Consider the following 27,343-nt stretch of genomic DNA (forward strand, 5'->3'; position numbering starts at 1 on the left):
ACTAAAAATAACGTAGAGTGAATATTAGTGTTAGGTTATTTGTCTTAGTAGCTGCACCCTGGGTTTTGCCCCTGCTGGTCTTAGTGGAAACCCAAGTTAGACATTCATCAACAGCACGTTCCTTCAATTGATAACATGGGCTAACCAAATTTTGTTGTTACTATTAAATAAAGAGAATTTTTGTTTAAAAGGCTGATAGATTTTTTGTGCACATGAAAACTTTTTAAAGATCAATGCTGTTAAATTACTACTGTTAAACATAAGGTAGACAACAAAATGGGTTTGGTAACACAATAGGATGCAATGTTTTAATTACTACTTAAAATTTTTTTTTGACGTAGTGAAAGAGTGGCCTAGGCCTACAAATGTGCAAGATTTACTTTCCTTTTCCAATAAAATATTTGCTGACAACTAAGTTTAGAAAAATACTTAAAGAAGTTGAAAAATTCTAAAAGATTAGAAGTAGGCCTGATTCAATTTGAAAATAATTATCAAGTATATACAAACACAAAGCAAATAAATTTTTTTAAAAGAACCATAAATTTTAATAGTTGCTGTAGCATAAAAATATTGTCTGAAAACCACTAGTAACAAATAAAATTAGTAAAAGTTTATTTTATTCAAGGTTAAAAAAAATGAAACCAGTAACTTCATAAAAAGTATGTTTTTTTTACATGTTTGATGTATAACATCAATAGGACGGAATGTTTAGTTTTTCAAGGAGCCTGAGCTAATAATAAAATGTTAACAGAGAATGTATAGCTTAACAAACACCAGTGTGCTTCTAAAAAATCTAGAATAAACTTAAATTTCAGCAGGCTTGTGTGTAGATATTAAAAAAAAAACAACTGTCAATGTAAGTGTAACATTGTTATAATGATCAATTTGTAAAATACATTCACACATCTCACTTTTGTTTCAGAAACATTACATACAATAAAATTTAACAATTACTCATTATAAAATAGGAACCCGAAACTAATTAGGTATGTCTAATTAATTTCAATGGAGTTTAAAATTATTAACATATCCATCCAGTGCATTACTTTTATAATAACACAGATTAAATTTTTATTACCTTAACAAAAGATATGATGTTATTTTACTTAACACAACCAATCCAACATATTAAATCATGAACATTTCCAGAGTATAATTGCCATATTACCACCAAAAAACATATACAGTAGATTTTTCACTTCATGAGTGATTTCAAAGCCATAACCTTCCCCTACAACCACATGCCATGACGCACCAAATTTCTTGTCCATGGCATCTTTTATCATTTTAGCAGCGTTCTGAAAATATAATTTTTATACAGTTTGTAGTAATAATAATAACTTTTACTAACAAATTATATATGTACTTAAGCATGATAGTCGCAAAATGTTTTAAGCAACCAAAAAAACACCAGTAGTTAAAATTAGGGTAGAAAGATTCTGTGAGCAAAGATCTTAATATTACACAACTTTTTTAACTTTGGAGTCACAACATGACTACAATGTATGTACTTTTTAGAACAAAGTGTCCTAAAATCCTTTTAAAGTTTAATAATTATTTTTAAAGTATATAATAAGAAATTTACCTCATTATTTGAAGCAAACTTTTCACAGGCTGTAACACACAATTCCATGGCTTCTGTTTTCATCTCATCATTCATGTCAGAGTGCTAAACACATGAAAAAATTATTTCAAACAGCTATTCAACAGTAAAATCATGCTTTGGAAGCATCAGAAACACTAAATATATTGGGATAGCAGTACTGGCAGTATTCTGGCTGCAGAGCAGAAATGACCTCTGGCTCAAACAATAGTTTCTTTTATTTTGGTTTCATCACTAGGGAAATGCGAAATGGTCTCTTTAAATCTTATTATTTTAATGCAAGAGCATGTCATCTAGAAGCAGATAGGAAGTGATCTATAATCCTAACAATGAAGAATAACACAGTAAGTCTCAAAGAATCTTCAAGGTATTTTAATGTCAGTCTTCATAACACAAAATTCTCATAAATTTAACATTATACTCAATGACGAATGACTGCATACATTTAAAAAAAAAATAGTTATAAAAAACCCAAGAAAATTAGCAATTTTAGGGGTCTGGCTTTATGTGATGATGGGAGAGGTAAAAAATTGTTTTTAAAAAGTGTAGCTTGATCTAGTAGTATAGCCTAATAAGCTCAAAAGTTCCGGGTTTGTTTGTTTATATCCATCTCACACAGCCCTAATGCTAGAAGCACATAACTAACAATGTGCCCGGTTGTGTTTTCATAGTAGTAAGTAGGGGGATAAAACTAATGTTTTAAGCCATTGTGAAATGTAGTAATCAGAACTACCTGTTTCTATTTAAGAAAGCAGTGTTTACCAAGCTTTTATCACACTTTGACTTTTCATGCGTAATTTAAATGAATTTTTAACAACTTAGGCCTATAATATTTATTACATATTTGGGTGAGACTTAAGCACATTTTAACTTAAAATTAAAAGCAAACAAGAGTAGGCCGTAACCAAGTTTTTACAGATGTCACACAACAAATACTTGACAAGGTGTTTTTATTTTTTACTAATGTGATGAATGATAGGCAGATCCTTGCTTTGGAATTTTTTTCGGTAATATGTGACAAAAATGTTAATAAAGGCGCTTTTGACGGTCTTTACCTCCCTCTCCCCTCAGTTACAAAAAGTGAGACCCCCTCCTAAAATGACGTTACACCTCAGCCTCAACCCCCCCCCCCCCCCCCCAAAAAAATTGCAGTTGAATTTTCTTAGAACATTGATATTTTTATAAAATCTTGTCTGAACTCCGTCTACATAGAACAGTTGTATCTAAACCTCAAAATGACTGCTAAAAATAGTTTTCTAACATTGCTTTTTTAAAATGCAAAAGTGACGTCGCCCCATCTGAACCACCCCTCTCCCTCATCTCAAAATTATGGACCACCCTCCCCTCTACAAGTGTAATGTCATTTATTATTTTATGATTTATGGATGACCCCCCCCCCCCCAAATTACCAACTACTCACAACTAAATAAAAACAACTGGATCGAGAATTCTAGATTCTCTACTCTAGCTACTACTAGTGTAGCTAGAGATTCTTATCTAAAGTTACTGAATTAAAAATTAGTTTAAAGTTTAATTAAATTAGACATTAGTTCATAGTCTTAGTCACCGAACTTAGTGTCTTAGTCTTAGTTCATCATTACTGACATTTAGTCATTTTTAGTTTTTAGAATAGGCCTAGGTCCTAGGTCTAGAATCTAGGTCTATTTAATACTATTTATTTAATAGTATAATTTAATTTAATGTAGGAATGTACTAATGTAGGCCGATTTATATTTTTTATTTTAGTAGGAACTACAGACTACACAGTCACTACACTACACTACAGTCACTAGAGTACAGTTCAGTACAGTACCGAGTACAGAGTCATCATACTCATACACTACACACGATTGATTACTCAATTACTCATTTTACTGGCTCTGGATGTTGACCAAACTTACTCGAATCAAGGGATATGTATGTACTCTTTTTGAATCTGCATCTGCCTTTTTTTCTTCTGTTGTCTCGGCCATCTTTGACAAATATGAAACTTTTGAGCGCACTCAGCTTTTGTTTACAAAGAGTTAAAGATGTGAATAAAAAATGGTAACTAAGTTTAGCGCGCATGCGTATATATAAAGGTTTTTACAAAAATATATCTGTTTCCGGCTGGAATTTCGCGTTTTTTTTAAAATGTATTAATCTTTTTTTGTTTCAAATAATCAAAATGAAAGTTAATATATTATTTCTAAATATATCATAAATAGAAAGAATATTTGCATAAAATATCTCTATTTTCTTCACAAATTGTTTTAAATTATGAGACAATTAGCAAATTAATATTTATTACATTATTAATTTAGGCAAAAGCTTAGTTTATACAGTTTAGTTAAAATTTTATCTGGCAAAACCCAGTATTATTTTTCTACTGCAGTCAACTATGTTTAAACCAATGTCATGAAATCATTACACAAACTTTGCCCCAGTGCGATTTACCGTCAAAATTTGATCTTAGTACGTCGAAATTAACGAAGCTTAGCTCTACATCTACATTAAACTAAAAAATGCTCTTTAATTTCTTTTACCGTCCACTAAGTACCTATTTGTGTCGAAGCATAATGAAAACACTTCTACATAACTACTAGATCTACATCCACATTATTATTGTAGCGTGTATTGCGGCTTCGTAATTTCTAAGGGCAACCATTTTGAAAATGGCGCTGACTTCCCCTTTCGCTTTTTGTCCCAGGCTTCCGTCACCGCCGCGCGTGAGTCTAAAAATAGACTAACGGCTTGTTCCAACCGGCATTTTGTTGACGCTCTCTTCCCTTCGGGTTTACTTGACATATTGGAAAATATTTTGGCGGACGATATTTATTAATTTAGTTTTTCTTTCTTCGGATTATTGCAGTCAAAAATAGAGGTAATTTCAGCATTTTTTTTCTATTTGAATTAGATTCTTGTTCTTGTTAAAAGTTTGGTTGTTCGACAGAGTTTTGCAAATTTTCTTTAAATTAAGCCTGAAAACGGCTAATTTCCCACCAACAAGTCGTTTAAATGTACCTGCAAAGTCTGAACCGATAGCTTTGTAGCCGCCATTATTTTAAAAAGATTTTTAAAATATTGTATATTTATTAAGTTTTTTAAAAATAGCATTATTAAAAAAAACTATTTTACGAAAAAAAGTAATAAGGTTTAATTTTAATAGTGTCATTAGGTAGACTAGATTTAGTTAGATCTAGACTAGGCCTAGAATCTAGATCTAGATCTAGAATATCTAGATCTACTCTAGTCGATCTAGAATTCTAGATCTAGAATCTATATCATCTAGAAATCTAAATCCAGATCCAGTTATCTTCTAGATCTAGATCTTGTGAAATAGATCTAGGATCTAGTCTAGTCTTCTAGATTCTTAGATCTAGACTAGATCTAGTCTAGATTAGATCCAGCCAGATGATCGTCAAGCTAGACTAGATCACTAGGAGACTAGGTCACTAGGGAGAGGCTAGATCACTAGACTAGATCTAGATCTAGATCAATTTAATGAATTTATGAAACCTAGAATTAGTAGAATCATAGAATCTCTAGATTTTTAGATCTAGATGTAGATTCTATACATTCTATAGTAGTATAGTATAAGCCTAATCTAATCTAGATTATTTTAGAAGATCTAGATCTAGTTCTCTATTAACTAGATTCATTCTATCTAATTTTCTAGATATAGACTCTAGATTCTAGAATCTCTAATCTACTTTTTTTTTTCAGTCTGTGGTCTTGCAGCTCTTTGATAGAAATCTGAGTGAGAAATCAATCTGCCATCGGAATCACAGATCTTTCTGATAAGCAACAGTACTTTAAGTGATCATAATTATTTACCTAATTATTAATTATAGACTACTTTTAATTATACCTATTTAGTGTTAAGTAATTGAATCTAGATCTAGTTCTAACTTACCTCTACTCTAAACAATAGTAACTTTTTTTTACTAGACTCACAATTTTAAAAACAAATGTTTTTTTTTTTTGGTGTGAAATAAACCTAGTAGGCATAGTCTATTTATTTTAAAATAAACCTTATGCCTAGATATCTATATCTAAATTTTCCAAATGTATTTTCAGAAGTTCGAATGAGGAGATGGAGATGGCTGGGCCATGTCCTACGCATGAGCAAAAGATGACTCCCCAACATGGCACTGATGTGGACTCCGCCTGGAAAACGAAAGAGGGGAAGACCACTGGGAACTTGGAGGAGAGAGATGGAAGAAGAAGTGCAAGCTGCTGGCAAGACCTGGCATGAACTAAAGTGGCTCGCCCAGGACAGAGTGGAATGGCAGGGATTTGTTGCTGCCCTATACTCCACAGGGAGTGATGAGGATTGAGTAAGTAATTTGTAATAGACTAATAATATAACAGACTTTTTTCTAACACTAATTGTTTATTTTAGTATACTAAGTCATGACTTGATTCATCAACTTACAGCTATAAAATACAGTTGCCCAAAACTTCCTTTATAATTCATATTTTACTACAATAAGTAAACTAAAAAAAGATACTAAATCATTGCAGAGAAAGCAGACACAGATCCAGTGTTGGAAGAGGAAGTATTTTACATAAAAGAAAAAAAAAACAACAGATGTCAAAGCAGGTATTGGCTGGTGCAGAAACAGCATGAAAGGGTAAGTTATTGATGATTTCAAACATAAAATATGCTAAATTGCAGGTAAGGTTTCAAAGAACAACTGGACATCTTCAGCAAGAGAATTGAGAACCAAGATTGATAGTGTTAAATGGGAGATGGATTTGCTGACAATGACAGAGTATTGAAGGAGATAGATGATGCTTTAAGGAGAAAGGGTCAAGATCTCAGTAAAGAATGACATTGTTCAGGCAGAGAATCTCAAACTGATTGAGGAGTTTGACAGGGTCATCGACACAAACCAGTTACAGCACAAAATAGACACAGACATTCAATCTTGAATGAAGCAGATGAAGAAAAAGTTGGAAGCTATGGAACGCAGAGATACTGAAAATTCCATCTATGATGTGTTGTCTGGATCGAAATCGAATGTCTCAGTAAACCATCCCCTATTTCGTGGTGTTGACAGAAGCGGAAACCCTCTTTGTCAAGAATTGTGGGTGGTAAAGACCTGGTTGGTGTCCAGCTGACTGACTAGTGGGAGCTAGATGATCAGAAAGTGCATCGCTATTATGTGAAGATTATTAACAGAGTACTAGCTAAAAAGAACAAGTCTGTTGTCTACACTGTAGGCTACTGGGCACCGGATGAGGATGAAGCTGAGGACTTTTGCCTACCTGCTGAGTCACTAATAGCTGACTTGATTAGTAGTGATTGATTTTTTATAGAATACATAAAAATTATATTGGCTATTACATTTACGCAGCAAAGCAAGTTAATTGAGTAGGTTAAAAAATAAAGGTTGGTATGTAATGACATGGTATTATTTTTTTTATCTCTTTTTTTATATTTTACTTATGGTATTCTAATTTGATACACAGTATAGAGTAAACAAATCAAATAACTTTTTTTTTTCTTTGCAGATTTTTGTATCTTTCCTGGACTGGTGAGTTTCATTCAACCTGATCATTTTTTAATTTGCATCAACTAAAACTTGTTATATAAATCACTTTGTTGTACTCACACCTTAAACTTAAACACATTATTACTTTTGTACTTTTCATTGATAATTGAAATTTATATAATTGCATCTAAATCTAATAAATAAATATTTTTTGGAAAGCAAACCATTTTGGTTCTTTTTATACTTTTAATTTGAAACCAGGTGTTGTACTTGTATAAGAAATTATACTGGTAGGTCTGTCAGAGTAACACCATGTTTGCACTTACCACATGAATACTATACATGTCTAGAAAAAAAACAACTTGCAATGAGTAAGCCTTCACATAGATGTTCTGATAAAATAAGCTTATGCTGAAGTTTTTTCTCTAGACTTGCGCAATTCACAGTGCAACTACAATTATTGGAAGTAAGCAGTCAATAAATAAATATATATATTTTTATTAGACACCAAATTACATATTAAATATTTAGAATGAATAAATAATCATAGTGAGAGATAATGGTTCCATTAATTAGTACCACTAGCTTAACAGATGAATTGATGAATTTTTACAACTTACTATAATGTGTTCAAGCAAGGTTAATAATATTGATAATCTATAGGCCTAACTATAAGAAGCAGCTGAACACCTTTGTAGAGGGCCTATATAAACTATAACATTTTCACTATTTTAGACAATGGTATTGGTATGAAATTGTTGGTCATGTAGGGCCCTACACAAATGTTAAAATCTAATAATAAAAAAAAAAATATTTGCTACTACTAGGTCTACATGGTGGTTGTAATTCAAGTTTTCAGTAGGCCTATGCCTAATAATTTATTCAATTATTAATAGGTCTAGCTGTGTATAGTAAATATAATTTTGATAAGTCAAACTCATAATAAAATACTACATTAACAATTTATAGTAAAATGACGAAAAGTCCGAAAATATAATTTGACGCGTATGACGTCATCAAGTTGTGTACTCCCAATATCGGAGACACTTTTTTTTTTTAATGTAAGAGGAAAAATAATGGTGGCAGGTTAATCCAAATTTTTTATAAACACAAAAATTTTAAAATCGAAATAGGCTAAATAAACTTTTCCTAGACACACACAGAGTATAAAAAGTAGTTTCAGTAAAAAATTACGCGTCGATCGGTATCTTTTCCTCCCGAAACTAACGAATTTTCAATTTTCGAAATACACGCTATTATTATCATATGACATATGAAATAAATAACACTTTAACAGTAACTGTAACACTAACAGTACACTTAACACTAACAGTGATAACAGAAACTCTTCCAAAAGAAGGTTGTTAGTCTAGTACTAGTAGTATTGTAATCACAGATTTAATTTTATAGACAGAAGTTAGGGTTATCATTGACAGTAGTAACAGATATTTGTGTTTAGCTAACAACTAGTAACATAACACCCCCTTTTAAAGAAAATACATATGATATGATTATTGTGGTGTCTGTGTCACTCGTATAATACATATCCCATCAATCCGTCCTACCACAGCCCTAATTCTGACCATAACACTAAACCTGAGATTACAATACTACTAACACCAAACACACTATTTTTGAAAGAGTCCATTGACATCAGTAATACCCAACAAATTATCTCCAGGACAAATTAGTTCAGGGCAAAATATCTCAGGACAAATATTCAATAATCTCATGGATGTCAAGTTCTCTAATTTCTAGAAAATCCTAGGATGTACAACTTGTGATATCACAATAAAATTTACATAATAAGGATAAAGATAATATAACACTGTTAATACAAATGGAAGCAAAAATTTAAAAAAGGATTCTTAGTACAACTACAAACACCTGTCACATATTAACACTTGTCTTAACACACATCAACCGACTATCTAAGGGTGAACATCTATTATTCCCTAACATAACACAAAAAACATGGGCTACAACTATGTACAAATATTCATTCAACAGCATGCACAATCAAGGGAGGCTACTAGTAAGGGACTCAACATCCCTCTTCCACCTTCTTGCAAGAGATCAAACATTTACAATGTCAATATAGCATAATGTCCCCTCTAGACAGCTGTAAAAAATAGCTCAAATGGCATAGTATTAACAGCCCCTAATATTAAAATACTTGCACCAAAATGCTTTAGGTTAGTATACTATAATGATTGAATAATACAAATGTCTACAGTGTTGCAGGTCAAAACGTATAAGAAATAAAATGTTAGTTGCTGGTGCTGCAGACAGGAATAAACAGCCTATTCTTGGTGAGAAAAGTATTTTGTTTTCATCACTGTAAATTATAGTTGTAAAAATGCAAATAATAGGTGGGGTTATTTTGTACTCAAGATAGCTCTACTATTTGAATGTAGCCAATAACTATCAGTATTAGGGTAACATTTTTCTATTATCAATTTGTTTGTAAGTTATGCATTTTCGGTAAACATATTTTGGTACCTCTGAGATAGCTAAATGGGGCATCAGATACAATTTTTGCTAGTATTTCTACCTAACCCTGCCCAAACCGAATATGTGATACTTGCAGAAGATACAATGTTGAAAGAATATTGTATTGCTATGTGTACATTCTTAAAAATACATAAGTTTTAAGCATTTTATCAACGTTACATTGTTTAAAATCTTGTCATATTTTTAAAAATTCAACAAATTTAACTAAAATATTTAGTATATTTAGTATAAGCCCTTATTTTATTCAATATTGAATATTTGTAACATTGTTATAAATAATGTATTCCATTAATAAAATGTAACCTGGAAAGTGGCTTCAAAATATAAAAAACACCAACTAAATTATTCCTTTAGATGTTTTGCAAGGTTATCTACCACCCATTAACCAAACTGGCAGAGTTTTGGAAATTGCTTCTGGCACAGGGCAACACATAGCACATTTTGCTGCTCACTTTCAGCATGTCTTGTTTCAACCTAGTGATATCGACAGAAATTGTGTTTCAAGGTAAACATTTTTATCCAAATGGACAATAACAAATGTATGCAACATTGACTCAGCTATCCAAAGATGATTTTAAAATCCTTTTAAACAGATACAATTTTAGAATTGATGGGATACTTAATAAATGTAAATAAATAAGTTTAAAAAAATTGTTAATCTTTTTGAATGTTGTTTTAACCTAAATTTGTGTTACACACCATTTATCTGAATGACATTCTTTTTTTAGTATAACTGCATACATTGAAAACAAAAAACTAACCAATGTTTTACAACCAGTTGAGATAGATGTTACCAAGCCAATAGACCAATGGCCAGGGGGAAAGTTTGAGCCATCCTCTTGGGATGTTATTTTAAATAGCAACATGATCCACATATCTCCATGGGAATCAGCAGTGGTACAGTCTCTTAACTTTGTTTTAATCATTCTTTTTAATATTGATCCATTAGAATCCTATAATGTTGATCTTAATTTAATTTTGGTTATGTAGTTTATCCTTATGTTAAGCGTTAAAAATAAATTTTTAGGAGACAGAATAAAATTGAATTAGTATTCGATCTAATGCCTAAATAGTACACAATATTTTGGAATATAATCTTGTTTGTTGCAGAATATTAATGGTAAAAATTATTTTTCTATCAATCTTAGGGTCTCTTTAAGGCTTCTGGGTATTTACTCAAAGACAAAGGTGTTTTGTTTATGTATGGGGTAAGTTACTTTTTTTTTACTCAAACTCAAGTGTCCACCTATTTATATAAATAATTCTAGGAATGTTTAATTTTCTTTATGATTATCAAGTAATATTTGTAAATATTTACTAAAGCATTTTTTCTTTCAGCCTTATAAGGTAAACGGTGTGTTAACTCCAGAGAGCAATGTGCGGTTTAATCAACAGCTGATAGCTCAGTAAGTAAACATTGCTGCCTTTATTGTCCAGATGCAGCAGCTCATGTTTACACAATACATTTGGCAGTTATATATATTTTTGTAATATCATGTAAACAAGCAATTAATAGTGAAGAAAAATGCATATTTTTTTTTACATATTCTGTATTTTTATCATCATTTACAGAAACCCTAGCTGGGGTGTGAGAGATATTGTAGATCTTGAAAAATTAGCTAAAGACAACAATCTTTGCCTAGAAAAAATGGTTGGTATTTTGTCTGATATTTAATATGTTCTGGATGTGAATTTGAATTTTTTTTTTAATTTTTCAGTCAGAATTATTCCATATTTTTCAGTTACTTATTTTCACAACAACAAAATAATTGGGGGGAAATACTCTAAAGTGTTGCAGTATCATAAAAGAAATGTACATATCCCAAACCGTACATCCTCACCATTATCTCACATGCACTGTAGTCCGCCAGGACTAGACTAACCTGACACTCCTTGTAGCAAGTGTAGCTGATTTTTAAGCTTATGATCAGTGTTTCTTCCAGACTTTTTTCTCCGGGGGGGCACTTGAAATCTTCGGGGGGGCGGTAAACTTTCTTCGGGGGGGCGGACACTGTTAAAAGTATATATTTTCTATATAAATTATATAAAATTCATTTCGTTCGGGGGGGGGGGGGGGGGCGGTAAAAATTTTTCGGGGGGGCTTCGCCCCCCCGAAGAGATGCCTGGAAGAAACTCTGCTTATGATCACTCAAAGCGACCCCAAGAACATGTTTGATACTGCTTAGTTTGGGGGAAAATAAAAGTGGTGTCATCAGCCATCTTGAAATTCAATTGTTCATGTATGCTCAAAAGGCCTACTGATTTCTAAACTATTGTGAACTCACAGGCTCTTTACTGTTGTAGGCTTACATTTATAAAATATATCTAGATACTTTGTCCATCTTTGTTGATGGTGAATTTAAAAAAAAAAACTATATATCTGAATTATTTTAAAGTAACAGAAAATTATATTAGCCATGTTAAGCTACTACCAATAGCCTACAATAATTGTGTGATACTGCAATACATTAGAGAAGCATAAATTGTATTGAACTGAGTCTGGTTAAAAAACGTTCATGGTCTGGTCACTTCACAAAAACTGACCAATTATAAGTGTATGACCTATTCCTTATAAAAATAAAGCTCAAACTATACTTAAAAGGACTTAAATATTCAACTTTAAAATCATAACACTTATTCAATTACAGTTGATTGGTCAGTTTTTAGAAACTTTTCTTGCTGGTCTAACCTGTTATATTCTGATGCAAATGAAAAATGAAATTAAACATCACCTTAAACTTGTATTAATTTATCCTTTTAATAAATTGCTCAAAGTTTGAGTAATTTCTACAACTTGATAAAACTGACTGATGATGAAGAGTCAATGTTAAGCTTCAATTTTATTTTACAGGTAGATATGCCAGCAAATAACAAGTGTGTCATCTTTAGAAAAACCAGCTAAAACAAGATATTAAAAGATGGCTCTTAGGTGGAATACCACAACAGATATTTCAAACTATTCTTTGTCAGTAAATACACTGTATCAATTTTAGTTTCATACATACAATCTTGATAATTCACTTCAGAACTAAAATACTTCAGCATACTAAAATGTATACCGACCACCATGTGCCAATTGATATGTATTAGTTAAACTGTTGTCAAATAAAGTACAAACTTAATTAAGCAAGTTCAGCTATTTACATAAGTGATACCTCTCCCATTACAACAGCCGTCTGCATTGTTCACAATTACCATATCTGACTGTTGGTCATTATGGTAGATGGAGTAGAGTTCACCTGTTTCTGTAGTACTGCATATGACAAAAGTTGCGTAGCCATGCAATACCAAGCTGGCGGTAGTAAATGAATTAAAAAGTGAACTAGATTTAGTGGCTTGAAGTTTATATGCTAGACTGAAAAGCAATAAATTTTATTTAGCAAGGCAATCTAATTGTGCTGCAATTCATTCTTAGTTGAAACAGGAAGCTTGATTGTAACGATCTTTTAAGCCATTGGTTGTTAAATATTTTTAAAATTTTAGTCTTTTGTATAATGTAGAATGTAAAGTTTTATTAAGATATTGAATAAAACTTTATTAAAACAAACCCACAAATGTCAACATTTTATAAATGAATTTTATTAGTTATTAATATGGAGTATACATTTTTCTCCTGGATTACTATCCACATTTTTCTACATATATTACCAATTCATAAAGGACCTGCAGAAGGTAAATATTTACAACCCAAACAAAATTAACTTAGAATTGACTGAGGTTGTATTTTATTTAAAATTATACTGTAGGTATTGTAACTTTAGTAGCAACCTGCAAGCACTGCCTGCAGAAAAAAATCCTAGCAATGCCTGATGTATAGAAGTAATCTTTCTGTATGTAAAATATAAACCCTAAGAGAAAATAACTGTTCTCATCAGATACTAAATGCATACAATTAATTTTTGTTTGTTAGGATTTTGATGTTAAGAAACATATTGCAACATGCAGGTGTATGAGCAAAGATGAAACACAAATGTTCCACGCAACATTTAAATGTTCTATTGATATCAATAAAACATGAAAATAGATTTTATTTCTCGGAAAAATTGTGCAAGTTACAGATGGTTTATACATCCATTATAAAACATTGATACAGGGATCACTACATCAAACAGTGCAATATTCACAAAGCTACCTTTTACTTAGGACCATCATTACAAATATCAGGTGGTTAGAACCTGGATTTAAAAACAACCATAATAAAAATTTTAAAAAATTAACTGGACAGCCTTGTTTTCTTTTAAAAACCAAATACCAATGTTGAAAAATAATAATGGTTGCATATTGACCATACACCTAAAGAGAAATATTTCTACAGAAGTATAAATAAATACTCAAAAGTTATCCTAGTAATAAAATACTCTCATGTCAAAACAGATGATTGGAAACAAATTAAATTTGTACAATAACTTGATCTATATGTAAATCAAATGTTTCTATCACATATAACATTTCACCTCCAGTGACAGAATTTAATCATCAAATGATATTAACGGCTTCTCTTTGTTGACTGATGGAGGCTGGCCACCCTGTTGGTACGACACAATGTAGGGTTGCTGTTGCTGGTACTGCTGCTGGCCTTGTGGGATGTACTGTTGCTGGGACTGAGGTGGGTTGCTGTACATGCCTGGGTTCTGGTGGGATGGCAATGCTGTGGCTAACCCTGGCAGGAAAGATGATCATGTTTCAAATTTTTATTTTGAAAAAATAAAACAAATTCTTAATTTAAAATAAAAAAAGTCTGAAAACAAAAGAATGTTACCTTGCATGTTGAAAGACTGAAAATCTTGTGATGGGGCTGGTCCAGCGCCATAACCTGCCTGACCATCTACACCTAACATTGTGGGGTTCGAATGGTGGACACCACCTGCAGTTACCTGACTAGCCATGCCACCATAACCACCTAGAAAATAGAAAAGATGTTTCACTGCTGGCTGACTTTGATCATGTAAGGATTTGCGTTTTAGTGTAGCCACTTGGTGAAATAAAACTTACCCATGCCTGCTGCTGACATGTGGCCTACCATTGAGTTTGGTGGTAAACTCACAGGGCCTTGATCTCCCTGTAGATATAGAACATCACTTGAACCATGACCATAAATACTCTATGCTAAGTTAATTAATGAACAAACAAGCATTGAAAATCATGCAGAAAGTAAATCTCAATTGACATAAATCTATAAAGTTACAAAAGCAAGATATCACTGGTAGTTCTGCCTTGACACTAACCTTGACAAGCAGAAAAATAATTTCACATGCTGAACATAACTCACCATCGATAATAGAACTACATAAAAGGTTGAGCAAATAGAAAGCATTGTTACCTGTATATAACTTTGGGGTCCCATCATCACCTGGCCATCTGTTTGATATCCACCAGGTGGCAAACTACCAGGACCTGGGTTGACATACTGACCTCCCATGTGGTACATACCAGCCTGAGCTTGGGTTATATGAGGAGGGAGAGACTGAGGCCCCAGACCCTACAAATAAAAATATTTGCTTGGGAGACATTTCAAGTATAAGCTGGACCAGCCTAGATTATTAACTAAAACATGTAGCAGTCTAAATGAACTAATTTGCTTGTCTTCAGTAGTATTTATTATATGATGTCTTTTAAAGAAATGTATGTAGTAACATTATTCTAGTTTAGGAAGTGTATGTGAATTAATAATTACACTAAAGATGTTGTGTTCCAGCAATAATGCACTCTAGAAATATTCATAAATAAGTTAAAATGCTAAAATTCTAAACTATAAAAGCCTCCCATAGAGGTGTAATTTTTATCAGAAGATTAAAACAAGTAACAAAAAAAAATGGGTTGAGCAGACAATAATTGTCAATAATAACCTTACCTGTTGCATGTTGTTAAAACCATCAGGAGCACCTGTAACTCTATGCACAGGTGAGCCTTCGTTTGATCCCCCACCTTGTGTATAACTATGTGGTCCCATTGCACCATTTTGTACCATCCCTGCCTGACTCATCATTGGTTGTGTGTAGCTCTGCATTAACATTTTACAGTTGAAAATTTTTTTTTACACTAGATAAAACAATTATACTTCAAACGTAGTGTTGAACCATTATCTGTTTAACACAATGATTTTAAAAAATTAAATTACATTGTATTCAATCATTTCATAAATTATTTAGCACTGTAACCTCAGGAAAAAAATTTTTATGACTACTTTTAATGAAACTAACAGAAACAAACCTGAGGGTATCCAAAAGTTTGCATTTGTCTTATGTGCGTCAAATGCTTTTGCTGTTCTAATCTAGCTGCCATCTCTCTCTCTTGTTCCTGAAGTCTTTGTAAAGCAAGCTGGCGTTGCATCTCCAAATATTCCTGGATACATTGACATAAAATGTGTTATGTGTTATATGTGTTAATTATGTATTTAGCTAACACTCTACATTGTATTTTTTACAGGCTAAAGATTAATAATGGCATAAAGATAAAGGATTTTTTTGTCACATGATTTTCCAGATAAATAATCAAATATAACACGGACCACAGTAAAAAGTTTTTTTCTGTTTGGTGACAAAAGATTAATAATAGAACAGGGGCCATAATTACATGTTTTTTCTGTCTCATGACTTCCAATTTCTGCATCATCTGTATTTGTCGCAATCTCTCCAACTCTTCGGCTTCTCTCCTACGCTTCTCTTTGTATTCTTCCCTCAGGGAGTCTAATGCCTCTCTTGCATCACGCAACTGTGTTAGCTTATCTTGTAGCCCTTCATAGTATGCTAAAAATACACAACATTGTTCTTAATAAACCTGACTCCATTAAGATCCTTTTAATTGTTAATGTACTGTCTAATAAAGCATCTTATTATGTAAGGTTGTTCATGTGTTAAAATCGCACATGATTGTGATAGACATGAATGTACACTGCATTAGTCAGCTAACTTGTTTTGGAAAAAAATAATTTTCATCAATTAATTTTGCTACGAAAATAATGAGAAAGCTGTACAGAAAGGTTTAGTTTTGGTAATTTTAATTGTAGAAACTATAAAAACAGCTGTGTATACAGTTTTGCCACACGTTTACATGTTTAAATTTTGTAAATTGTTAATAAAATAGTAGAATTTTAGAACAAAGGGGCATTCACCCCTAATAAAATGCTTCTATATTGAAGCATGCTTAAAGCTTCTAAAGTTCAGTTTAACCTGTGTACACCAATGACAATGATAAGATTTTTTTAACAGGAGTTAAAACGACAAAGAGATTTAAAAACTACCTCTCTCATCTTCTCTCTCCTGGATGTGGGTCATAAGCTGAGGGTGCATCTCACTGATCACAGCAAAAAGTGACTGGACAGCTGAGTCATTGGCTATAGGTCGCCCACGCTGTGAGTTGCTTCTCATTCTGTTAACAAAAATCTCTAGTGACCCCTGCAGGGCTGAAAGAAACTGTTCCTGTCCATCATCAGTGTCTCCATTTTGGTAAAGGTGAGAGGATACCACCTGGGGAGCCTGTTCAGAAAAATATAATTTCACCACAAAAAGGATTAGAGTGTGTATTATATTAGAGTGACCTCCCTTTGAATTTTGTTAAACTTTTAATACTATACTTTCCGTAGCAAAATTTTGTAATCAACTACTTAAAGAATCCTCTAAAGTGTTACTGACCTCATTTATCTGTCCTGTGCTCACTCTGGCCTCATTGTTGGCAGCAGGTGCTGATGGCACTGTTGTTGCTGTCTGCAGCTGCACTGCCTGAGTTTCAGACTTCTGCTGCCAGTAGTGTCTGTTTAAGTAACGTGCAAGTTCTGGGTCCATGTCAGATGTGTCCAGTGGCTGCCAAATGTAAATTAATGGAGGCAATTCAGAAATAATTAAAATATTCCAGAGGTTTGAAACGAACAATAAGAAAAAGTTCACTGCTTTATAAATATCAACACTGAGGTTCAGATTCTTAGAAAAACTTTTGTAAGTTTATATCTTTATTTAAAGAGTAATAAGACAAGTGTTATAATGTGTTAACTAGTTAGTATTTAATCATGTCAACTTACAGCTTGAATGACAGTTGCTTTAGCAGGTGAAGTGGGTCTTTCATTTGCTGTCTTTCCACCTCCATACACTCCATAATTTGAGCGCAGGCGTTCTCTCTACATTTAAATTGCAAATTGAAATTACTTTTTTAAGTAAAAAAATTACATTTAAAGAACATTAAAAAGTGTTGTTTTTTTTAAATTATCACCAAAAACATTAAACAAAAAACTAAAAATGTTCACCTCTTTCTCCTTTGTCTCATGTTCTGACTTAGACAAAGCAATGGCTAACATCAGCTCTTCCTCTTCTTGTTGTTCTTGGTCCGTCTTGCTCGGTGGCACCTGTGCATGGGCCAAAGAAAAACAACAAGACAACAGCTAGGATCAACAGAGAAGTACAAGTTAGGAATATAATACTAAGGGTTTGTCACTATCAAAGGTTTACTGAGTCACAATAGTAAATGCACTATCTTCTATCAAAACACTTCTTTTGACACTGATCCAAGGAAAGATAAATTAAAAAAAAAACATGTGGTGACAATTGGAGACAACTCACTTGGGACTGCTTTGATAGAGGACTGGCTAAATATTCTGCAGGCAGCTCATCATCTTTCTTTTGCCCAGGTCTGAAAAAAAAAATTAATTCAGTTGATTTAACACAGCAGAAAATGTACTCATGTAGAGAGACATCTAGCAAAAGAGAAAATGTAAACTCAGAGAAAAATATATTCAGGAGATTTTGGTTAGCAAAACTGATTTCTCATATTAATAACATTAAAGAAAATTATTTGTTTTGAAATTAACCTCACTTTTTATTTTATCCTTCTACAGGACAACCATTAGGACTGGTTTAATGAAGTAATGCATTATTTTAAAAAACCCACACATTTTCATATGTTTACATTAAAATATAACTTCTCAAGAAAGCATAAAAAATGTATTTAAATTTTAAATTCTACACAACAACTAATAAAATGTTTTGAACAAATAGTAAAAAAAATATCACACCCAGTTCTACACCATGAACATAATCATAGTTTCAAAATGTCGAAAAAATAAACTACTGTCTAGACATTTGACATGCTTCTCACAAGTTCATCCCTGGCCTAGAGCCAGGCAGACAATACAGACGAGCAGAACTGTAGCACAGTGACAAATATTGACATTGTGAAAGTATCACCTCAATGTAAAATAAAGAAGAAAGAACTATTTGTCTCTGTTAACAGCTAACATAATGAAAGGAAACCTCTCACCTCTTTGCCTTCTTCCCCTTCTGCTTCCTACAATTGTGCATGAAAAAGAGGCATTGACACATTGACTTTTTCAACAGTCAATTTCTTACCAATTCTTCCTTACCCCATTTGACTTTTTGGAATAATTTTTTATCAGTGATTGAAATCAAGCTGAACTAATTGTAGGTTTATTTGATGCCAAACACTTTATCCAGTGGTTAGAAAATATCCATGTACTGGCTTCTCGTTTAAATATTTTTCTAGAGATTTTTATACACGTAAACAACCAATGTGGTTATTTGAATAATAACCCTTCCTGAATGTATAATAGTTTACACCTAACTGTAAAATGGTTAATATAAGTAGGGACAAATATAAATCTATGCTAGGAAGAAGGCAAACAAGCACCATTAAATAAACAGACTCACTTGTTAATCTTTTCAAAGCAAGAATCACACACTCTGACTTCACGTTCAAAGCCAAGCTTTGGTATGATTGATGTTTTTGAAGAACACTTCCCACAAAAGACTTCACCACAGTTCCGACAATGATGCTAAAAAAAGAATGCAGCATTTTTTTTTTATTAAGTGGTTGTTTTTATTTAGTGAATCAAGGCTATGTAGTTCCAATTTTAAATTAGTAAAACTAAATTAAACATCTATAAGCAACAAGAGAAAAAAAATGCAACTGACCTTTCTCTGTATAACATTAAACTGGACTCGGCATCTGGTGCATGTTTCACTGTCTTTCCATGATGGAGCTTTTTCAGCATCAAACATTGCATCAGCTTCTTTTAATGCTGGAAACTTGTGACCTGTTTATGTAATGGGTGTTAATAAAGTTTAAGCTGAACACAAACTATATAAAGTATTAGTAACCTCACAACTACAGTCACAGTTAGATTTCTATCTTTTGGTTTTTTGAAAACTATTATATACCTTACTGCAACTACCATCTCCTGTCACATTAACCATTATCTTAAGTAAAATCATTTCATTTAATTTTATGCTGATTAGATGTTAGCAAACAATGTTCTGTAAGTTGTCAAAGGACACAAATAAAGATTTTGACAATATTTTAACAATGAAGAATAGCTATTTAAAAAATAATATAAAGTAACAAAACAGCAAAAATGTAAGCTAACCTTCCATTTTCAAGAGATGAAAAGTATCTTCAACAGCTTTATAATGTGGCTCATTGCGGAAAGCATGTGACCATGTCTGTATAAGTTCTAAGATTTTCTCCTTGACAGGATCAGGTCTACTCTATAAAGGGACACGTTTTTTATTGATTAAATTTTCAAAAATATTTTAGTTGACTATTCAGCATTCACCTTGCAGTAATTATTTTACAACAAAAATATATGCTAGTTTAACTATTCTACACATTACTACTGTAGAAAAAAAGTATGTACTCAAAGTTTTGTTTAATATTACTAAAAATGTAAAAGTTTTAAACATTTTAAAAAAATCTATTTTATTAGCAGTAATACTCAAACTAACAGTTTAATGCTTTGGCCTTGCAAACTTGTAAAAAAGTTATTAATGTTATTATTAAATCATATTCATACAAGTAATGAATTAACAATTTCAATTTTTTAAATAATTATAATAAATCTAAACTACTATCAAATGAAATAGAATATCCTATATAAAACTTCTCTCTTGTGTTTTACAATTTTGTTATAAAAGTATGTCATGGGGGAATAGGTAAAAAAAAATAAAGTGAAATGCTTAAAAGGGCTTTTAGTGGTAGCTTTTTAAATTACAAGATTGAGAAAGCAGCATCAAGGAGATATTGATGTTTAGATTTCTATTTGGTCACAATACACAGAAATTTTAGAGTAAAATGAAATATTGACATGCATTGAAATAAATAATCTGCATTTTATCTAAGTCTTATATAACCCAAACTGTTATTGATGTGCAGCAAGAAAAATCTAGTTAGTAAAAAACACACCTCAATTAATGCAATTACATCTAATATACAGTTAATAGTATAAATTTCAGTGCATGGAAGTTAAAGTAATTATCTACATCTATTCTGTTTAAATGGGTGATAGTTATAAGAAGGAAATTTTTACCAAGCATGAAACAAATACTTCAATGCCTCAAAAAATAACTAAATTGATTTTTTGTCAATGTTCAAAGGTTATGGCAAGGAATACAAGAAAAGAATTTAAAAAGTAAATTTTGTTAAAAGTTTTACAATTTCATAATCTCATACACACACAATTTGCCACCAGTAAACCTTATCATGGTCTCCTTAAAAGGCAGCAGACTTAAAACCCAGTTAATAGTAGATTTAGACCTGTGGTTAGGTCTCACAAACAATATGATATGTTTAGTTTTTCTTCCACCTTATGCTTTACTTTATAAGTATTTATGTTGCAACTAAAATTTCAAACTTTAAAAGAAAAGAGCACACAATTCAGTGATATTTTAACAAACTGTATTAAGACTATTTAACTGTCAGTCGTTGATGGCAAAGTTAATGAATGTAAGCTAGCTGCTATAAATACGTCTCAAAGGGAGCAAAGCAGAATAAGTAAGTTAACAAGGGTAAAAAAATGACTAATTAGAGATAAAGCATGAGACCATGAGAGACTTACTGGGTCTTGTTTAACTCTTACTACCTAAACATGATGTAAAGCAACTTCAATTTAAACTGTGTTGTGGCTTTCACAGCAAAGTTAAAATAAGAGTTTTATGGCTAAGTAAAATGTTTAAAATTCTTTTTATCAACCAAATATCAGATAGCTTTATTCGTTTAATTAGCAGAATAGAAGAAAAATTGTGATGAAAACATGAAAAATGTATGCTTGTCTGGGCTAAACTTTAACACTTGAATAGAAGCTAGCATGTATTGGTGATACATAAGAAAATCAAATAAAATATACTTAAATTAACTCACCTTTACTTGATCTTTAAGAAATTCCATGAATTCTTTTGTGGCCAATTCAGTATGGAATGTTGATCCACAATTCTTAACACAAGCTTCCAAGACCTAATGTCAATGAAAAATGTATATCAAAACAATGAGATAAAAGAAAAGAACAGATGTAACATGGTTAAATAAAAGTTGTGGAGTTGAGAAATGAGGGACAATAGTGACATAGGCAGCTTTGTTTTATATTTTGTAATACAGTGTTGTATACCAGACCATTGTACATTTACACTCTACTTCTTCTTCTTCGTTCTTAATTTTAGTGTTGGAAGGGATCCCTTCCAACAAAATCAAGTATACATGTCAACTGGGTATGCGCCATTGAGGCCATTGACTACGATTTCAGCCTGCTTCTCTATTTGGATTTGCTTCCATAGCCTTTATCCAACCAAGAACAAACTACAAGACAGCAGTTGTTTGATTTTGGAGTTGCCTCTCCTAGAAGAGTGGCTGCCGCAGCTAACAAGCCTCCTCTGTCTGAGGGTCCGAACTCAAGACTTTTTGGTTTAGCAACCATGAGCTTTTACAGACTTGGCCATACTGACATTTACACTGATTCAGTAAATTAAAATTGTGTTCACATACCTGTAAAGCAAACACTGCAACATGTGGATTTTCATGCCCAATCTTCTTTTTAATGGCAAGCAAAGCTACTTTAACCCTGAAATAGCCAATATAAATAATTAATTATGACAACTATTTTAAACTATAGTACTATAGGCCACTATATGAACAAGTTAAAAACTGACATCTGATGACCTGAAACCAAAAGTATAAAGTAGGTTTTTCGATTCGGGAAGTCTCGTTCTCGCGGTTTTGAAGCACCCGTGTTTTGGGCGGACATATAAAATATCGAATCTTTTCTTTCTCATGAAGTACATAATAGTTAAAAATAAGGATTGTATCGTAATCGGAAAGATTTGTACTCGAAACTTCCCATGTATTTACAGGGCGAATAATTAACATTTTAATAATGGCAGCTTGACCTAATTTCTTCCTTTGTCTTTCACGAGGCCGTCGAGAGAAAGTCACGCTTATTTAGCTTGTGTTTCAAGTCGAATTATTTAAAGCAGGTGCGTTACCCAATAACTTTTTTATTAGACCCAATTTTTATAACATCTTTACTATCAAATAAAACTAGATTTGTTTAATGAAATTAGGCTGAAAACAATACATTTGCTTCTGTAAGTGGCCAACCCTCTTTTTTTTTTAAGACGCCATTTTATAATAATCTAATTGCCGATTCCGGAAGAGGTGAAGGGGTGGGGTTGGCATTGACGGACTGTTAGAGTGAAAAACACTTAACTTGAATGAAAAAAACTTTATTCGCGCTTACAATTTGAAATAAAGTTTTGATAACTTAGCCATTAAGAGACAGATATGTTTTATTTACTTATTTTAAAACTGGATTGTTAATATATCGACAGTTTTTTTTTGTTTATGGTGTGTGACTGAGTGTGTCCTTGACCTTTAAGTGCTGTTCTAGTTAGGAATGCAGGGCAGATGCCTTAGTTAGATGCCAAGAACTCATAATAGTCATCATAATTCTTAGTTAGTTTATTAAATACCACTTCAAACAGTTCTTATATTATTATTACTTGAGTAATTCATACCTTTATTAATAATTTGCTAATTGTTTCTGACAAAATATGATCATGGCACGGGCCGTCTTCAGGAAGGGGGTGGGGCGGGTGGGGGCTTAAAAAATGTCACATAGTACGTTATTTTGTCATTCTTTTGGGAAATTGTGTTTTTTGTCGGGGGTGGGACTTTGTGAGATTTTTGGTGGTGGTTTTGAGACATTAGTGGTTGGTGAGTGTAATTATGATGTCTTTTATAGATAACGAGCCGCCCCGTGGCGTATCATACGCAGCTATTTAGTTGTTTTATTTTCTACTTTTCAGTAATTCATAATTTGTGAATTCGACAGTACCAATGCTGCCATTGAAAATATTTGCTTTAAAACACTAACACCCCTCCCTTTCCCCCAACCCCTACCCTACACCCCCCCCCCCCGTGAAAGCAGCCTCCTCTTAGTAACCTCCTGTAAGTTTAAAATCATTTCAAACTAAATTATTTGCCCCTGATAGCCGTCACTAAACCCGTCTACGATTTGTAAACATTAACGTGACTACAGCTCACCAGATCATGTGGGGTTGGGGTGGGGGTGGTAGTGATAGCGACAGAGAGGAAGAGAGGGGATTGTAAGGCGCGTTTGCAGCTTGTTTTCTAACGGCTCGAAGAAGAGAATTATATATATAGATATTCAGTATTATTAAATTTTGTCAATCTTTTTTTTCTCACAAAATGTTAATTATGTCCTATTCTATATTACATTGATTCTGAACATCAGAGTCAGTTTTGCCATTCAATATAATATACACCACAGACATATTTACATTGTCAGATGGCTGAAGTTTACAATTGGAAAATGTGAATTATGTCCTACACCATAACACATTGATTCTGAACATCATAGTCAGAATTTGTCAATACACCACTGACATGTTACATTGTCAGAAGTAATTTGTCTGGCTAAAACCATCAGGAGTTTAAACAATATGAATTGAGATGTATGTTTGGTATTGCAATACAAAAAAAATCAATACATCGCACTGATTCTGAACACTAAGTCAATCTAAAGTCAATATTTGTACACTGTTAAAAAAACACAAAACTGGTGGGTCATGTATATTTTTTTATTTTCAATTTTTCAACTTCAATGACAGGTACATTATTTACAATTTTATTGTCTTGCATGTGTAAATGTGTACATATAACATTTGATTTTTAAAGAATTTACTTGTTACTTGTCGTCTGTGTTGTATATATCTTTTTCAAACTTATTGACAAGTACATTAATTACAATTTATTGTCTTGTTTGTGTACATATGTACATACATATTACATAGGCTTATTTGATGATTGTAAAACTAGTTTGTTATTATGCCTGTATGTATTGTGTTGTGTAACTCCGACATAACCTGGTCCCAAATCAAGGATGAAAAAGAGAGAAGGGGACAGTCACAATTGCTTAAATCTAATCTGATATAGTATGTCTTATCTTTAGGCAGACTGTTCTGTGCCTAAAGAAAATATGTAGTCAATTTAGTGTGCTTTAGAACATAGCTTCATTTAAGATTTTTAGTTTCTATAGAAAGGAAACGCCCATTAAATGTCACACATAATTTCATAAAATAGATCCTACTTTAGATCTTCAAATACTGACTCCCATTGTAAACTGCCTAAATAATAAGTGTGCACAGTCTAAGTAATTAAAATAATAAATATGGATGATTTTAAAATTAGAACTATAAGGCTAATTTTTTGTGTTACCAATATCTGCCAACCTTATTCATTAATATTTTTTTTTAAGTTATTAATCAATCTTGGTTACTTTTAGCTATCTACAATCATTTCTAAGCTATTTTAATATGCTTCTGTTAAGTTTCATTGAAAAATGTTAAAAATTAATCCAGATATCCACTCATGAAATCAGGTCACAGGTCTAGGAGTTTTTTCTTCATTAGCTATGCCACTTGGACCCATGACTTTGGAATTTTTTTTCAGTCATAATGACTTTGCACAGAAAGTTTATATATGCTAAATTGACTTAGTTTACCATTGTCCTAGCTATTACTGATACTTTTTTTTTAAAAAATTTTCTTTTTAATTTTTCATCAAACTGCCTATATAAAGTTACAAGAACTTCACACAACAGATGAATAAATGTGCCTTGGCCCTTAAATTGCGCTAACTTAAACCACTTACTGAACATCTCCCTGTCTTATACAATCAACAATCTGCAAAACTGAATCCCAGTCTGGCTCCAACAATAGCTGGCTTGTTGCTTTTTCTAGAAAACAAAAGTAATTTTTTTAAAGTAAAAGCACAGACCATTCAATGAGCTAGCAAAAGAAAATATACCAAACTCTAGTCAAGATTTTCTTAATCTAGATATCTAGATTCAGACCTAAATCTAGATCTAACTTCGGTAATCCCTTAGTTTAGCGTCGGAAATTATCGGGTAATGTTTGTTGAGTTTCGGTAAATAGAGTTACGGTAAACTCTCGTTTATTTGACCATTGAAATATAAATAAATTGAAAGTCGATTGTAGTAAATTAATGTTTTAATTTTTTTTAAGTTTAATCGAAAAAAGGAAACAAGAATAAATATAATAGTAGATTTAAATTAATAGATCTAAAAATTCAAAAAAAAATTATTTTAATATATAAATAATGAAGTCAAATGTAAAAATTTAATGTTTTTGGCTTGCAGCGGATTTGCGACCATTAATTAATTAGAATTAGATCTAGATCTAGCTAGATATCTAGCTGCTAGGCCAAGTAAAAAAATCTAGATTACGAAAATAGTAAAAATGATTACAAAATGTAAAAATGATTACAAAAATAAATCTATCTAAATTTCAAACATTCTGTATAAAAATAAAAGATGACACCAAATAAAGTATAGTTTACAGTACTTCCGGTGAATTCCGGAAGTGTGTGACAGACTTTGGCATTGTTTTACTGTTTTTTACTGCTATACGATTCCGGAATAATAACCGACGCTAAACTAAGGGATTACCCTAACTTCTGCCATGATTTAGACCTAGTCTAGGTATCTACTATCTAGACTAGAAAAAAAAACCACCAGCCAACAAACAAAACACAGCAGTGAGATACAAATCAAAAAAATTTCTGATCAAAACGTACCCAAATTCTTATGGAAAGTAGCCATAATGTGTGCTCCAATGTAGATCTAGATAATCTAAGTAGATCTATTACTATCCGTGCAATTTAAAGATTTTATAAATCCAATCCCTAACAATTAAATGGTATTTGTTATGACTCATTAACACCTGAAACTGTATCTCGAAACAACGACAACACAAATATATGGATGACCGGATGTGTAATTATGCAAATAAATCGTCCATCAACCTAAAACCAACATATTGCTGAAACACCCAGCACCAGTTACATGTAATTTATGTCTTCTTATGGCAATAGTATACTTTCAATTTCAATAGTACTCTGAAACATATTTTTTATCACTATCACACAAAAGCCCCGTCCTCATAAATCGTCCATAAATGAGGTCACGCTTTTTGATTATTTTGCCCCCTCCCCGTCCCATTACATATCGTCACAAAAGGTCAGTAAAATGACGTCACAATTCAGCTCACCCCCCCCCCATCCCAAATTATATTTTTCCTTTTTATACAGCAATATCTAAAATATTAATTAAATTTGGTCAAGGTTAGGTAGGCCTATATAGATTCATTTTTACTTTTTCGTATACGAAGTATAGAGAAAGTATTGTAATCGTGCAAAAATAAATCGAGATTTTTGCAAATCTCAAAGTTTTACATCTCTGTGAGTCGGAAAAACATAGTTTTGCAATCGTGTCCGTATGTCTCTCTCTGTGTGTGTATGTGTGTGTGTCTGTCTGTCTGTCTGTGAACACGATAACTTGAGTACCGTTACTGCTAGTTTGATGAAATTTCATATATAAGTATTATATCAAATTTGTAGATCTGTATCAACTTTCAGCGATTTCCGATAACCGGAA

At 32.2% G+C, this 27,343-nt stretch overlaps 3 protein-coding genes across 14 annotated transcripts; 1 reads left to right on the forward strand and 2 right to left on the reverse strand.

Moving 5' to 3' along the window:
- Nucleotides 1–527: 527 nt before the first annotated feature.
- On the reverse strand, nt 528–3,662 carry LOC131927794 (dynein axonemal light chain 4). Its single transcript, XM_059283622.1, has 3 exons — nt 3,505–3,662; nt 1,586–1,669; nt 528–1,298 (listed from the first exon to the last, which is right to left on the reverse strand). The coding sequence occupies exons 1-3, from the start codon at nt 3,574–3,576 to the stop codon at nt 1,134–1,136; spliced, it is 321 nt and encodes a 106-aa protein (XP_059139605.1). The 5' UTR covers nt 3,577–3,662; the 3' UTR covers nt 528–1,133.
- Nucleotides 3,663–3,937: 275 nt separating this feature from the next.
- LOC131927814 (methyltransferase-like 26) lies at nt 3,938–13,144 on the forward strand. 5 transcript variants are annotated; one of them, XM_059283657.1, is made up of 10 exons: nt 5,579–5,922; nt 6,110–6,219; nt 7,103–7,125; nt 9,320–9,395; nt 9,952–10,102; nt 10,326–10,494; nt 10,746–10,805; nt 10,936–11,003; nt 11,170–11,248; nt 12,449–13,144. In XM_059283657.1, exons 4-10 carry the CDS (start codon nt 9,350–9,352, stop codon nt 12,497–12,499), a joined length of 624 nt encoding a protein of 207 aa, XP_059139640.1. In that variant the 5' UTR covers nt 5,579–5,922; nt 6,110–6,219; nt 7,103–7,125; nt 9,320–9,349; the 3' UTR covers nt 12,500–13,144. The 5 variants fall into 5 exon arrangements, with proteins under 5 accessions (XP_059139637.1, XP_059139639.1, XP_059139638.1 ...); XM_059283654.1 differs by lacking the exons at nt 5,579–5,922; nt 6,110–6,219; nt 7,103–7,125 and adding an exon at nt 3,938–4,057; XM_059283656.1 differs by lacking the exons at nt 5,579–5,922; nt 6,110–6,219; nt 7,103–7,125 and adding an exon at nt 3,964–4,057 and having other exon boundaries at nt 9,328–9,395.
- Nucleotides 13,145–13,154: 10 nt separating this feature from the next.
- On the reverse strand, nt 13,155–26,704 carry LOC131927813 (hepatocyte growth factor-regulated tyrosine kinase substrate). Of its 8 annotated transcripts, none has more exons than XM_059283646.1 (21): nt 26,485–26,704; nt 25,540–25,624; nt 22,354–22,429; nt 21,736–21,828; nt 21,434–21,457; nt 19,967–20,087; nt 19,515–19,636; nt 19,251–19,375; nt 18,844–18,870; nt 18,147–18,216; nt 17,834–17,932; nt 17,612–17,707; nt 17,229–17,396; nt 16,838–17,072; nt 16,171–16,343; nt 15,808–15,939; nt 15,449–15,598; nt 14,918–15,076; nt 14,590–14,656; nt 14,357–14,497; nt 13,155–14,257 (listed from the first exon to the last, which is right to left on the reverse strand). In XM_059283646.1, the coding sequence occupies exons 1-21, from the start codon at nt 26,507–26,509 to the stop codon at nt 14,067–14,069; spliced, it is 2,379 nt and encodes a 792-aa protein (XP_059139629.1). In that variant the 5' UTR covers nt 26,510–26,704; the 3' UTR covers nt 13,155–14,066. The 8 variants fall into 8 exon arrangements, with proteins under 8 accessions (XP_059139629.1, XP_059139628.1, XP_059139631.1 ...); XM_059283645.1 differs by having other exon boundaries at nt 17,834–17,943; nt 18,146–18,216; XM_059283648.1 differs by lacking the exon at nt 21,434–21,457 and having other exon boundaries at nt 17,834–17,943; nt 18,146–18,216.
- Between the last annotated feature and the right edge of the window lie 639 nt (nt 26,705–27,343).

This window comes from Physella acuta, unplaced genomic scaffold (assembly GCF_028476545.2).
Source record: "Physella acuta isolate Inbredline_101_S28 unplaced genomic scaffold, ASM2847654v3 ptg001441l, whole genome shotgun sequence".
Classification (NCBI taxonomy): Eukaryota; Metazoa; Mollusca; class Gastropoda; family Physidae; genus Physella; species Physella acuta.